General features: G+C 48.6%; 2 protein-coding genes across 8 annotated transcripts in view; one reads left to right on the top strand and one right to left on the bottom strand.

Moving 5' to 3' along the window:
• CSGALNACT1 (chondroitin sulfate N-acetylgalactosaminyltransferase 1) overlaps window positions 1-12,498 on the bottom strand; it is a 93,671-nt gene extending 81,173 nt beyond the window's left edge. Inside the window, exons 1-2 of one of the 2 annotated variants that reach the window (XM_043544432.1) lie at window positions 11,545-12,498; window positions 1,740-1,825 (exon numbers count right to left, since the gene is read on the bottom strand). The gene's annotated coding sequence lies outside the window, so the exon portion shown is untranslated. Of the gene's footprint in view, window positions 1-1,739; window positions 1,826-2,292; window positions 2,783-11,544 lie in introns of those variants that run through there. The other variant, XM_007062836.4, reaches the window with a different exon arrangement.
• The window catches only part of INTS10 (integrator complex subunit 10), a 44,224-nt gene continuing 41,511 nt past the window's right edge, over window positions 12,450-15,162 (top strand). For 2 of the 6 annotated variants that reach the window (XM_037896612.2, XM_037896614.2), the window contains exon 1: window positions 12,593-12,980. In XM_037896612.2, coding sequence (XP_037752540.1) covers window positions 12,852-12,980 — 129 coding nt within the window. In that variant the 5' untranslated portion in view covers window positions 12,593-12,851. Of the gene's footprint in view, window positions 12,981-15,162 lie in introns of all 6 variants that reach the window. The other 4 variants (XM_037896615.2, XM_037896611.2, XM_037896610.2 and 1 more) reach the window with 4 other exon arrangements.

Genomic DNA, 15,162 nt, shown 5'->3' with positions numbered 1-15,162 from the left:
CTGTAGGAGAGGTGGGGTCTGGCCCCTGGGAGAATGAACTTCAGATCCACAACCAACTCCCCAACAGTGATCCTGTAACTCTGCACTGGTTTTGGAACTTTGGTGTCATTTATCCTCACCCTCTCTCCGCACCCACCATCAGTTCCCCTTTCAACGGGTGAAGCACGTTCCCCACCCTAGAGCAGGCGCAATAGGAAAGTTAGTATAGCCCCAGTGGCGTAATACACTGGAGATTCATACCCATTCTGTTGAAAATTCATTTCAGAAAAGGTGTGTTATATTTTGACACTAGTTGATTACATTGTTGAGTTTCAAGGCTTAAGAAGGCAAAACTGAAGTCAAAAGTACGTTGGAAATTGGTTGGTGTGATAATGAATATGCAGTTACTTGTCAGTGAGGAACTCGCTGCAATCCTTCATTGTGCGTTTCTAATCTTTTGAGTTAGAGGATATATGTCCCCCCCAGAAGTATCTGATAGAGAGGGTTGCAAAGATTTGGCTTGATGTTGAAGAAAGTTCTAAAATCTATTGAGCCTTAACTATCTTTTTCTTAAGTTACTCATGTGGAGATATTATAAATGGTATGTTATTATAGGTGCTTGAAAACAACTCTCTGTAGCTTTGTAATTCCCCCACTAATCTTCACTGCACCTCAACTCCCACAAACCACTGAAAAGCACCTCTCCTCAGCCAGGCCTGCCCAGTTTCAAAGTCATCGAGCAAACCATTTCAGAGATCTGAGGAGCCAAAAGGAAGGGCTAGAAGGATTTTCAAAATTGAAAAAGTGTTCTGATCCACACACCCCACAAGCCCCATCTCCACACAACAGAGTGTTCACCTTGAACTAAACTTTCCCTGGCTAAGATGTGCCACGTACAGTTCCCAATGGATTGATTTAACAATGATGAAATTACAGAGTGCGTGTCAAAATCTCACTCATAATAACTTGCTTGCTGCAATCTTAACTCTGGAAGGACAATCAGTCTCTCCACAGTGCTAATCAGAGCTCAACTCATTTGAAAATTAAAATCAACTAAGTTAATAATTCTTTAGTTCCCCAGAGAATAATCACTCAGACTAACTGTAGCATTCACTACAATTTTATTTTCAACAATTGTGTAGAGCCAATGCCACTACCCCATCTGTCACATGAACTGGGCTCTATCAATATTGACTTGATATTTTGGAAAGTTATGAATTTCTTCATAATCCCAGGGGATTTTGAGGGGAATGAAAATCCACAGCCTGATGGAAATTATTATTTTGTTGGTTGCCTGTTTAGCTTCAGGATCTCATTTTTAAAAAGCATGCCTGGTAGGAAATACATTCAATGTGTTCTGAAACAATCCAATTAAACTCACGCACTCCCGGAAAGCCAGCACAGGAGAAGAGTGCTTAATATGGGGGTCAAAATCTTTTCCATTTTGCGAAGTTGGTGTGAGAATTGACCAGCCCAATATCCACACACCCACACTCTTTACCATGATGATAATGGTGGGGGGGGAGAGGGGAGGAGTGGAAGAAGAATTACCCGGGGTTGCATTGAAATAAAAAGTACAGGATTTAATTAAACAGTTTTACAATTCTGACTTGATCAACCATCTGTTTTTAATCAGACTGGAGAAAAGTGAATAAATAGCAAATAAAAGGAGGATGCCCATAAATACAGTACAGAGGAGAACAACGAGTCCATTTCAAAGACTAATTTCAGAGACAAGGAAAGGAGAATGAGTGACTTACCTCAATTACAGGCTGGAAAGAGCAATAACGATACACCTACATCCTTCCTTCCTGATGCAACTAATTTTAGGTCTTTTGATAGAAGTCTAAAAGGAAATACAAAAGACAATTGTATTTAACTGCCTTCCCTGCAGAGTGCCTGTACAAAGTAGTAATAGGCTTTTGAAGGAACACCGGTAAAAAGAAGTGAGTGAACAAATTACAACTCAAAAATATAATTCTTACAAAATAAGAGAAAAGAAGATAGCTGTCCTGAAAATTCCTTGTAGGTCTTACTAAATGTTAAGTGAATGAAACCATACAGTAATTAAATGACACAGAGGCAGACTGACTCTTAGAGTTACACCACTATTCTCAATAAAGCAACACCAGGCATCAGTTTGGCCCATTTGTCTCCATGACAAAGATGACAAACTAATCTTGCAAACCCCTGAAGAGCTAAACTAAAATTTCCACTAAAAAGGCAGCTTTGCATTGACTGGAATGATACAACTTTGCTAACTTGTCTCTAGCAAACTCCGGTACTTGCTAAAGCAACAGTTCAGCTACTGACCTGCAATGAAAGCTTTGTGTTCAGCTTCAGCGTTTCCTGACGGCAAACAATCTGCGGGAGGTGGGGGGGAAGCAGTTTCATGGAATGAACTGTTAAAAAAAGAAAATCCTCTCATAAGCTTTCCCTGAGGGGGAAGAAAGAATCCACAAGCTTTAAATTGGCCAGGCAGATTTAGGAGGAAGGAAAAAAAAAAAAAAAGGCAGCTCTTTCTGTTGCGTCAAAGAGCCCAGTGTGCAAATGGAACAGGGAACGGAGTTGTTACACTGGCAAGCCCTGGCTGAAGACAGCTCTTCAGTATGCTCTCAGCATCCTCTCCCAGGGCTGGCTGGATACAGTCCCACTCCTTAGGCTCTTACGGAGGAGCCATGCTACTTCAAGAGACAATCGCTAAAGGACAGTTTCTGTATGCATGCCATTCAGCTGGCTTTACGACATAGCATGAGACAGTTTCACACACAAGCGGTATTTACTTATGTATAGGAAGCAGGGAAAACATCTATACATATTCCAACTGGCAATCTCGTCACTGAATTATCAGAACTTGTAGAGAGAATCCTATTGACTGCATCACCCACCCTTTAAGTTATTTAATGTACACTTACAACAGGGGTGGGCAAACTACGGTCCGCGGGCTGCGGCCGTTTTAAGCCAGCCCACGCGCTCCTGCTGGGGAGCAGGGTCTGGGGCTTGTCCCGCTCTAGCGCTCCAGCTGGAGTGCCGGGTTGGGGGCCACACCACACGGCTCCCAGAAGCCACAGCATGGCACCGCTCCGAGGGTGGGGGCCGCTCCACACGTAGGAGCCAGAGAAGGGAAACGCCACTGCTTCCGGGAGCTGCTTGAGGTAAGTGCCACTCAGATCCTGCACCCCTGAACCTCTTCCCACACCCCAAGCCCCTGCCCCAGCCCTGATCCCCCTCCCGCTCTCCAAACTCCTTAATCCCAGCCCAGAGCACCCTCCTACACCTCAAACTTCTCATCCCCAGCCCCACCCCAGAGCCCACACCCCCAGCCAGAACCTGCACCCCTGTCCCAGCCCTGATCCCCCTCCTGCCTTCTAAATCCCTCAGTCCCAGCCCAGAGCACCCTCCTACACCCCAAACTCCCCAGCCCCACCCCAAAGCCCTCACCCCCTCCGGCACCCCAACCCTAATTCTGTGACCATTCATGGCCCACCGTACAATTTCTATTCCCCGATGTGACCGTCAGGTCAAAAAGTTTGCCCACCCTAGCTTAGAAAATAGTTTTAGGAAGGGACTGTACTTATACGACACGTCTCTTACTTGGTGCTAGAGATTGCACAGACCACCTGATGGTTGCTTGCCCTCCATTATACCTAGCCAACTCATTGTGTGCAGGGAGGTAGCCCAGGTGTAACGACTTGCCTTTAGTGGAATTGCACAGGCGTAGCTGTGCAGAGAATATTCACAATTCAATTATCAATTCTTTCACCAGTGTGTGCAGGAGGAGCAGAAACCAGGTCAAATAGCTGGGCAGGGCTAAGAGGAGTTACAAACAGGATAATGGTTGTAGGATGAGCAGTAGGAATACCTACTATTAAGGCTGCCTAATACTTCCTATTATAAAGCAGTTTTCAGAAAACAAAGAGTAGGAATAAATGGTCAGTTTTCACAAGAGTGCCCATCTCACAAAAGGCAGAGCAGGTTGTTAGGACAATTAACTTGACAGGCTGCACCTCTGTGAGAGCCAGATGAAGCCCAGATGGGCGGGGCGGGCTGAGCTTGTATAAAGCCAGCAAGCTGAGAACAGCAGAAGGCTACAGGGGCAGTAACTGACAGCTCCTGTAAAATCAATACAGATTTAAAAAAAAAAATTATTTTGCAAAATCAATGAGGAAATGGTGCAGGAACCACAGTGAACTGCAAACAAAATTCACTCAAAGTACTAGAAGAATAAAGAACATCAGGCATGTAAGCAAAGGAGAATTGGTATTAACACAATGGACAAGGGAATTAAGTAACATACAGGTTGCTCTGTGCCTGTTATTACTGTTTGGTGGATTACTTAAGTGTATATGCAGCCCACAATGTGTGACCTGGGCCGCAGAGGCTGGGTGGCAGGGCAGCGGGTAGCCTGCGTAGTAACCCTAGCGAGCAACCGCTCCTGATCTGCTCTCACATGGCCTCCAGCATGTAAATTACTCCTAGCTATACTGTATGAGTGCTATGGCCAGCCACCATGAACTACACTGTGAGTAACACCAGCAAACTTCCTGTCCCAAATTTTCCCTTAGAAATGTGCATCTTGTTCTGCCCAGCACCCTCGCTGACAATACAAGCTCATATAAAGTCCATCATTTCATAATAGAAAGCAATATGCACAGATGTTATAATCCCAAATGAAGTTTTCCAAACACTTCAATTCAAACACACACTGGTTTAGATAAAACAAGTTTATCAACTACAGAAAGATGGATTTTAAGTGATTACAAATAATGAGGCATAAAAGTCAGCACTGGTCACAAGAAAATAAAAGATAAAACAATTAATATTTAACTTAACAAGCCAAATGAATTCAAAGCATAGGTTTCTCTTACCACATACTCTAGCAGTTTTACTGGCTGGAATCCTTTCAGTCAATACCCCTCCCCCTGTTCAGTGTTAATTTCAGTGTCCTTCAGGTGTTGCTGATGCCGTAAGCAGAGAGAAAGGGAGAAGTATTTTGGGGCCACTGTTCTTCTTTCTTATAGCTTTTTCTTTGAAAATAACATCACACCCTCTTTCCTGCCGAAGAATGGCTGCTTAACCAGGTAATAATCCATTTGATTTTGTTGACACCTTGCTGAGGCATCAGTTTGTCTTTTATTTTAAGGAATTGGTTTGTGCCTGCTTTTCTAAACTTGGAACGTGCCTCAGTAATGTTATACAGTAGAATTTTATAACTTTACATCATGGGTGGCCAAACTGAGCTTGAGAAGGAGGCAGAATTTACCAGTGTACATTGCCAAAGAGCCACAGTAATACCTCAGCAGCCCCCCCATCAGCTCCCAGCAGCCTCTCACCCACCAGCAGCCTCCTCGATCAGTGCCTTTCGCTCCCTCCCCCACCTCCTGATCAGCTGGGAGTGGGAGGAGTGAGGGAACTGCAGGCTCAGGGGAGGGGGCGGGAAGAGGTGGAGTGGGGACAGGGCCTGTGGCAGAGCCAGGGGTTGAGCAGTGAGCACTCCCAGCACATTGGAAAGTTGGCCCCTATAGCTCCAGCCCTGGAGTCGTGGCTCTTCAGAGGTTAATATACAGGCTCCTTGTATAGGCACCATGTGGCTCCGGAGCCACAGGTTGACCACCCCTGCTTTACATACAATGTTGCCACACGTATTTTACCAGGGGAATAATGGTCAGCAACCAAATTACGAGTTTTCAAATGATACCGCACAAAGCATACTTTGTACAAAATTCATTACAGTTTTGAAAAAGGGTGAGGAACATAGGGATATAGACTGTCACAAAGGATGGTCCTAAAGCCTGGGGTCCCACCTGAACACCTACACAGCAAGTTTTAGCCCTGCAGCCTGAGCCCCACAAGCCTGAGTCAGCTGACCCAGGCCAGCTGCAGCTGTTCTGTGGGTCTTTTATTCCAGTGTTGACATACCCTTAGACGTACCTTTATGGTATGTCTACCCTGCAATTAAAAACATGCGGGTGGCCCATGGGGCTCCCAGGGCTCGGGCTAAGGGGCTGTTTAATTGCAGTGTAGATGTTTGGGCTCAGCCAGGAGTCCAGGCTCTAGGACCCTGCAAGATGGGACATTCCCTGAGCTCAGGATGCAACCTGAGCCCCAAGGTCTACACCTCAATTAAACAGCCTCTTAGCCTGAGTCAGCTGGAATGGGCCAGCCAAAGGTATCTAATTGCAGGCTAGATTTACCCTCAGATAACTAGTCTGATTCTTTACTTCAGTCAGAAATGGTTCATATTTTTAGATCCACAGGTCCAGGGTTCAGTCCCCACAGGGGGCTGTTCAGGTACATTGTTACACGCTGATAGGTGCTATCTACGGGCTTTGTTAAGATATATTTTAGAAGCTTCAAGCTTCCAGGAGAAAAATAGTCCAAGCAGGTTACTGTCTTTAGGAGGGTGATCTTCTCCATATTAACACCCTATCTTGCAACCAGCTCCATGCACCCAGACCACTGGACCCACATGGAACCCTTTTGAGTCTCCATGGGGTCCAGGATCTGTGCAGAAAGAGGGAACATGTGGGCCTAGGGAAGAAATAGAGGGAGACATTGCCAGCTCCACACACCTGGAAAAGGTAATACAGTCCCAAACCACACTGCCTTTTCTATTGACCCTTTCTACACTGAAGAACTCTGCCATATAAAGAGGGATCTGGGGTAGCTTCAACCAGGTGAGGCCCTGATTGGCAGCATGCCTGCAGTAAAGCTGAGCTGAGCTGGCAGGGAAGAGTGCTGGGAGACAGCATGGAGGCCCAGTGTGGTTGTCACTAGTCCCCTAATTCAGCCAGACAATTCCAGTTTCAAAGAAATGTCCCTTGTCTTACTGAACTTATTTTGGACCAGTGTCATAGATGGAGCTCAGGGAATCCACATGCTCTGGAGGCAGGACCCACTGGTCACTGAATGGATTCCCCAATCCCTGTGCAGTAAGGAAATGGAGGAGTTAACTGGAGATTCACCTGAAAGTAGTGCTGACTGCCTGAGTCACTTCTTCTGTGTTATCATGAATAAAGTACTTTCCTCTGGTGTAACCACAGGTGCCCTTCTGCACTCCTCCTTGCTTGTGCCTGCAAAACAGACATGGTGTCAGAACTGCCTGGGTCCCCACTCCTAAGAGAGGAGAAAACAAGGAGAAGCGAGGAAAGAGACAGTGAGTGCAACACCTCTGTAGCTTGTCTCTGCACCCCCAACTAGTGGAGCAGCTCCCAGAACAGGCTGTGCAGCCAGGGCTGCACTGAAACTCTGCAAAGGTTGTCACTAATCCCCTCATTCAGCTGGGCAATCCCAATTTTAGAGGCAATGTCCTTTGTCCTGACTGAACCTATTTTGGACCATGATCTCACAAACGTCAACACAATGTACTATTCCTTAACAAAACAGCAAGGTTTCAGTTGTGAGCATGCAATTATTCTTGTAAACGTCCTGCAGTTTTAATTAGCCTTGTAACACTTAAGTAAGTTGGTGATAAATTCATTCACTGCCACCCACTTAAATTACAGGCAAAGAAACCCAGAGCACTGAATACAAATATTTTGGGCACACAGCCTAAAATATGGAGTACTGTGGCAACCACAGGACCAGTTCTAGCTACTACAGCCTGGGGTTTTTAGTGCCCTGGATTTCAGGAATTTTTGCTTCGTGAAAGGATTCACCACTTTGATCCGCAATGTGTCAAATCAACCTGCTGGGCTATGCTGTCTGTAACCTCTGTTCAGATCATGCTCTGCTCCCTGAGCCAGGACTAGATCTCTGGGATCTTAATTCCTAACATTTTACTATCACCTAGCAAACACAGGCATATAATTAAAGACTGTATCATAATGCTTATGCACATGGGGGCAGACCTAAGGTTCCACAGGCAGCTTTAATGCTGGCATTGCCAATTTGTGAGTGCTTGATCTTGCAATGTTCTGTAATGTAGTTTGATTGTGGGCTTGTTTTTTAATTTTTTTAATGCAATATAGACCTGTGGGGCCCCCTTTTAGGTTAGTCCTATTGAGAGACTTGATGCATCTGAATTGCTAATGAGCTACACAAGCTTTCTTCTGCAGATCACCAGTTTTAATACAGCTCTGCTGGCTAGGGGCTGAATGCTGTTTCCATCTGATGGATATTTGGTGGGTCAGTTCCAGTTCCCGTTCCCATCTTCTGCTAATTGCAGACTCATAAGAGAGGCCAAGACCTATATAGGCCACGGAGACTGCACTAGCCCTGTTACCCCTACAGGTAGACTCCCCTCCCCCATCCCCAAATCACATGAGACATGCTGTCAGGGCAGTGTGTGGGGGAATCTTGCCCCTGTAGATCAGTACAGGACTTCTTTCACCAGTCCAGGGCTATCAGACCTACACCTTTCACAAGCAACGCATGCAAATACATGGGGGATCAAGTTAACGGTTATCGGAATATTATATGGTAACAGGCAAATTAAATAATCAAATAATTTACAGAAAACCGCCCTCATCTTGCAATTATATCCCCTCCCCAGCACAACATTCCTCCAACCTCCCCCACACAACTCTTCCCTTCCTGCCACTTGGCAGAGAGATCTTCCCCTGGGCAGATAATCCCTTTCTTTCAGTGTGGGTTGGTAGGTGACAACCAGGTGTGTGTTTGGGGGGGGGAATGTTGCCCCTGTAGATCAGTACATTCATTACTCTGCTAGACACTAAAAATCATGGACTGAACAGAAACACTGGATTTAGTGTTCATTACAACAATCTGCAACCCACGAACACCTTCTTTTTGTCCTCTGTGTGGCTCGAAAGCTTGTCTCTTTCATCAACAGAAGTTGGTCCAATAAAAGATATTATCTCACCCATCTTGTCTAATATCCTGGAACCGACATGGCTACAACTACACTGCATACAAAATCTCTCTTGGTATTTTATTAAGGATTTATTCAGAAAGTGGCAACAGTCCAAGATTTCAGACACTTCTGGGTCTTTCCCTGGAGTAATTGAGCTTTTCCTGTCTGCTGCTGCTTTATGAATAAAGTTGTTATCTTTATAGACTCTCTATATAACTATTGGCCCACATCTTGCCATATAACGGGAAAACACATGGAAGGGGAACAGGAGGATTAAAATTATACAAGGTTCCCCTTGCAGTTTCTTTAGTAGATAGAAGATGTGGAGTTTGGCCCCCTGGGCGAAGTACCGAGTCCAGCCCACAGACTTCACAATCACTGAGATCCACATGTATCTTAGGACTCCACCACTGACACAGGGCCATCTGTGCAGAGCATGTGTGCCTCCACACTAGCTGTGATGCCCATTGCAACTTTCCTTGGCAGAGTATTTTTGCTCTGTGGCAAGTGATCTCAGAGCACATGCATAACAACTAGCAGTGAAGTGGCTGTGGTAAAATACATGCAATCTACTTATCCATCCACAGACATCTATTGTCTGTGGCTGTAAGGGTGGCAGGTGAGACAATCTGGAGATATTGTTGCCATGTGAATAGTGATAGTTGTGCCATCTTTGTGTTCTGATGAAGCTGATGCCACATAGAATCGAAGGACTGGAAGGGACCTCAAGAGGTCATCTAGTCCAGTCCCCTGCATTCATGGCAGAACTAAGTAATAAGCACTAGCATCCTCCCTGACAGATACACTCTCCAGCCTTGTCACTGCTGCATCTGCTTACTCTTGGCCCTGGGTCAGTTATTGTGGGTATATTCTATTGTGATGTTATAATTTGTGCAGGAAAGACAGCAGAGTTCTTACATTGCACAGCTGATGTGCTGCTGCAGCCAATTAGACAGAAGTGCTGTATGACAAATCGGCTTTGTAATTAGCTGCTGCCAAAAATCCTTTGATTCTGTCATCCTTGCAGCACTATGTTGGCAAAAAGCAAAATTGGGTTCAGGTACACACTATGCTGGCATTCTCCTACATGCCCCACTGGGCCTTTTAAACACTTTGGCAGGATTTGTTTAGCGTGCCCATGATGCTCCGTTATTCTGTATATCTACAATACATGAGCTGGCATAAACTATCACTGCTAACAAAGCAGGGTCCAGAGTGAGGCCAACACTTCTTGGATGAAGAAAAGGAGTACTTGTGGCACCTTAGAGACTAACCAATTTATTTGAGCATAAGCTTTCGTGAGCTACAGCTCACTTCATCGGATGCATACTGTGGAAAGTGTAGAAGATCTTTTTATATACACAAAGCATGAAAAAATACCTCCCCCTACCCCACTCTCCTGCTGGTAATAGCTTATCTAAAGTGATCACTCTCCTTACAATGTGTATGATAATCAAGTTCGGCCATTTCCAGCACAAATCCAGGTTTTCTCCCCCCCCACACAAACCCACTTTCCTGCTGGTAATAGCTTGTCTAAAGTGACCACTCTTCTTACAATGTGTATGGTAATCAAGGTGGGCCATTTCCAGCACAAATCCTGGGTTTAACAAGAACGTCGGGGGGGGGGGGGGGGGGGGGGGGAGGAAAAAACAAGGGGAAATAGGTTACCTTGCATAATGATTTAGCCACTCCCAGTCTCTATTGAATAGAGACTTGAATAGGGAGTGGGAGTGGCTAAGTCATTATGCAAGGTAACTTATTTCCCCTTGTTTTTTCCTACCCCCCCCCCCCCACGTTCTTGTTAAACCCTGGATTTGTGCTGGAAATGGCCCACCTTGATTATCATACACATTAGATAAGCTATTACCAGCAGGAGAGTGGGTTTGTGTGTGGGGGGCGGGGGGGGAGGTGAGAAAACCTGGATTTGTGCTGGAAATGGACCAACTTGATTATCATACACATTGTAGGGAAAGTGATCACTTTAGATAAGCTATTACCAGCAGGAGAGTGGGGTGGGGGGAGATATTTTTTCATGCTTTGTGTGTATAAAAAGATCTTCTACACTTTCCACAGTATGCATCCGATGAAGTGAGCTGTAGCTCACGAAAGCTCATGCTCAAATAAACTGGTTAGTCTCTAAGGTGCCACAAGTACTCCTTTTCTTTTTACGAATACAGACTAACACGGCTGTTACTCTGAAACCAGACTAACACGACTGTTACTCTGAAACTTCTTGGATGATTATCCTCATGGCCCAGTGCTTGTGAATGGCTTTTGACTTAGCTCTATGGGGCAATATTTGTCCACCTTTAAACAGCTCTGACAAATGGATAGGCACAGGGATACACAGGTGACAAAACAGCAAACTTACAATAAGTTCAAAGAGGATTTTCTTACAAAGAACATGCTTCCAAAGCCCCTGTAAATAGTGAAACCAAGTTATGGCAGGAAGAAAAGTCTGAAGCAAAAACAATTTAAGTACTATCTATTTCTATAAAGAAAATGTGACAACCTCAAATACAAAATAACCAAACCTTATAGCATCTTCAGAGCAATTCTAAAGGGCTCGATACCAGAAAAACCCAGGTGACTCCAAGTATAAAACTGTACTGGGATGAAAGATTAAACCTGTGCCTATAATGGGAGTCTATACAGAGGCCACTGTGTCATAGTGGAAAATGATGGGTATACAACCCACAGCCCTCAGGGCCACAAGAAGAGAAAGGACAGGACCGCAGGCAGAGTCTTACCCTGGTTGGGCACATGAGAGATGCCAGATGACAAAGGACCATGTTTCCTGTACACTGCGATGTCACTCCTTATCAACAAGCTAGATGGGTGAGCACAGGGAACCATGAGGGTTATGGGACCACTACCAGGCCACCACCATGGCCATGAGGGGGATTCGAAATGGGCAGCAGGGGAGTAGAAGGGGCCATGCCAGCACCATGGAACGGGTGTGTGTGGAAGGGGCTGCTGCGCTGTTACCCAAATTCATACATTCTAAGACCAAAAGGGCCTATTATGATCATATAGAGTCTGATCTTCTGCAGAAGACAGGCCAATGGAGGGGGCTGGGAGAGGAGGAATCATGTTTTATCACGGTGTTGGGGGAAATGTTGTCACTCTGGTGATGGTGAGGGGAGGAAAAGGTACCATCAGCATGCCGATGGTGAAAATGCTGTCACCCTGGTGATGGGGTGGGGGGCTTTATCACCATGGCGATGGGGAAATGCTGTCACCCTGGTGATGGGGTGGGGGGCTTTATCGCCATGGCGATGGGGAAATGCTGTCACCCTGGTGATGGGGTGGGGGGCTTTATCACCATGGCGATGGGGAAATGCTGTCACCCGGGTGATGGGGTGGGGGCTTTATCACCATGGCGACGGGGAAATGCTGTCACCCGGGTGATGGGGTGGGGGCTTTATCACCATGGCGATGGGGAAATGCTGTCACCCTGGTGATTGGGTGGGGGGCTTTACCACCATGGCGATGGGGAAATGCTGTCACCCTGGTGATTGGGTGGGGGGCTTTACCACCATGGCGATGGGGAAATGCTGTCACCCTGGTGAAGGGGTGGGGGCTTTATCACCATGGCGATGGGGAAATGCTGTCATCCTGGTGACGTGGTGGGAGGGGCTGTCACCCTGGCGACGGGGCGTGCTCTCGGAGCGCACCCTGTATCCGGCTGGCCCCAGCACGCCAGGCTGCCCGACACGCGGGGCGGGGTATCTGTGTGTGACGCGCGCGCGGGCCCCGAGGTGCCGAGGAGGGGAGGGGCAGCTGGCTCCACCCCCAGCGCTGCGGCGGCCCCGGCCCCGCACAAGGCCGCGCTCGCCAAGAGCCGGCGTCCCGCTGACACCGGAAGTGCACTTGCTGCCCGCAGCTAACATGGCGGATGCGGCTTCCCGCAGAGCCACGCGCCCAGCAGCATGGCCGTTGTGCCCTCACTGGCCGCTGCCTTTCGCTTTCGGGGCAGCACGTGGGCTGTGACGCAAGAGCACCCATACGCCGCGCAGGCGCCCTGGGACGGAGAAGAAGCTAGTGGCTGCGGAGGATGTCGGCGCAAGGGGATTGCGAGTTCCTGGTGAAGCGGGCCCGGGACCTGGTGCAGGGGGACCTGTGGGCGGCCAAGGCCTGGCTCATCACGGCGCGGAGCCTCTACCCGGCCGACTTCAACATCCAGGTCAGGGCGGCAGCCCACCCCTCCCGCTCCCCGCTGTGTGCGCGGCCCGCGCCTCGCCCCCCTCCCCAGAGTGCCTTGCGGCAGCCCCCCTCGCGTGCACGTCGCCTCCCTCCCCAGAGTGCCTTGCGGCAGCCCCCCCCCGCCCTGTGCGCGCCTCGCACCCCCTCCCCGCAGTGCCTTGCGGCAGCCCCCACCCTGTGCGCGCGCCTCGCACCCCTTCCCCACAGTGCCTTGCGGCAGCCCCCCCCCCACCCTGTGCACGCCTCGCACCCCTTCCCCGCAGTGCCTTGCGGCATCCCCCCCGCCACATGCACCTCGCCCCCCTCCCCAGAGTGCCTTGCGGCAGCCTCCCCCGCCCTGTGCGCGCGCCTCGCAGCCCCCCTCGCCCTGTGCACGCCTCGCACCCCCTCCCCAGAGTGCCTTGCGGCAGCCCCCCCCCCACCCTGTGCACGCCTCGCACCCCTTCCCCGCAGTGCCTTGCGGCAGCCCCCCCCCCACCCTGTGCACGCCTCGCACCCCTTCCCCGCAGTGCCTTGCGGCATCCCCCCCGCCACATGCACCTCGCCCCCCTCCCCAGAGTGCCTTGCGGCAGCCTCCCCCGCCCTGTGCGCGCGCCTCGCAGCCCCCCTCGCCCTGTGCACGCCTCGCACCCCCTCCCCAGAGTGCCTTGCGGCAGCCCCCCCCCACCCTGTGCGCGCCTCGCACCCCCTCCCCACAGTGCCTTGCGGCAGCCCTCAGCCCTGTGTGTGGCCTACACCTCGCACAGTGCCTTGCAGCAGCCTCAGGGGAGTGTGGATGTGGTTGGTCCTCATATTCCCCAAGTCAGCATCTTAGGCACTTGGCTGGTCTTGCGACACAGAGCCAGCCCTTGCAGCAGGACCCTCTCTCTGCCCTGAGCTGAAGGGTGGCACTGACGCCGGCCTCCTCTGAACCCTGGGGAGGAGCGTGGTGGCAGCACATGGCCCAGGCCCCCCACATGGGGCTGATCCTATCATGCCCGTGGTCATACTATGCCCACAGCCGTGGCAGGGACCTTAGGGACCTGGTTGCATCCCAGCCTGCAAACCACTTGGAGCGTGGCTGAGGTCCTATGCTGCAGGGATGTACCTATGGCCCTTGCACCGAGCTGATGCAGTCCTCGTGGAGTGACATGAGGGCCACCCAATGCAGGGGTGCTCAGGTGAATTGGCTAAAGGTGTGAATTCAGCATGTTAAATGCCCTGGGGATTGCTCTTGCAGGGCAGTAAAGTCGCCATTCATGGGAACCCCTTTCCTTCTGAGATCGCTTCCACACGGGGTTTGATGTGCTTTAATTTACATGCATTGTCTTCGCATCTTCAGTTAATTCATTTGAGCTTTCATTGGTATTGTCTTATAGACATGACCTGTGCAGGAGCTTGAGCTAGCCTGAAAAATAAAAACCTGTACTAGAGAAGTGGTAGTCCAGAGCACACAGAGTACGGGGAAAGCAATGGAGACAAAAGTTTTTTCAGTCCCACTCAGCTCAAAAGCTTTCCTTTCTCTTCACCTTTCAGCACAACAAAATTCCAACCTGGTGAAACAAATTAAAGTAAAAACACAAATGGACTATAGGAACAATAAGTGGTTAATGATGCGAGAGTCATAGCCTCTGCTGTGTGTTGGCAGTGCTTCTTTCTGTTCCCAGGCACAGCTGTATAAAATTGTACTTTACAGCATTCCAGTGTAAGAATTTTGGCATACAAAAGATTAACACTTTCAGACTGTCACAAAATATAATTATTACTAAGAGTCTACTTGAATTGCAGGATGATTGTCAAAAATTGCAGCTGAGTTGCGGACAAACCATGGAAAATTGTGGTAAAGTAATAATGGACCTTATTATTTGCTGTAATAAAGTCCATTATTACTGTTTTGCTGTTGGCTGCCCGGGGCTGACAGTGGGAACATGGGGCTGAAAGGAGGGCTCTCGCTGTCAGCTGCCTGGGGCATAGGTATAGCACTGTAGCTATGCTGGTATAACCCTATTGTATAGATGCAGCCTACACCGACAGAAGGATTTTTTCCATCTGTGTAGGAATATCATCTCCCTGAGCAACAGAAGCTAGGGTGATGGAACCATTCTTCCATCGATCTACCTGCATCTATACTGGGGGTTAGGTCAGCATAGCCACATTGCTCAGGGGGGTGGATTTTTCAAACT

Source organism: Chelonia mydas, chromosome 4, assembly GCF_015237465.2.
Source record: "Chelonia mydas isolate rCheMyd1 chromosome 4, rCheMyd1.pri.v2, whole genome shotgun sequence".
Lineage (NCBI taxonomy): Eukaryota > Metazoa > Chordata > Testudines > Cheloniidae > Chelonia > Chelonia mydas.
This window is presented reverse-complemented; position numbering and strand designations above follow the sequence as displayed.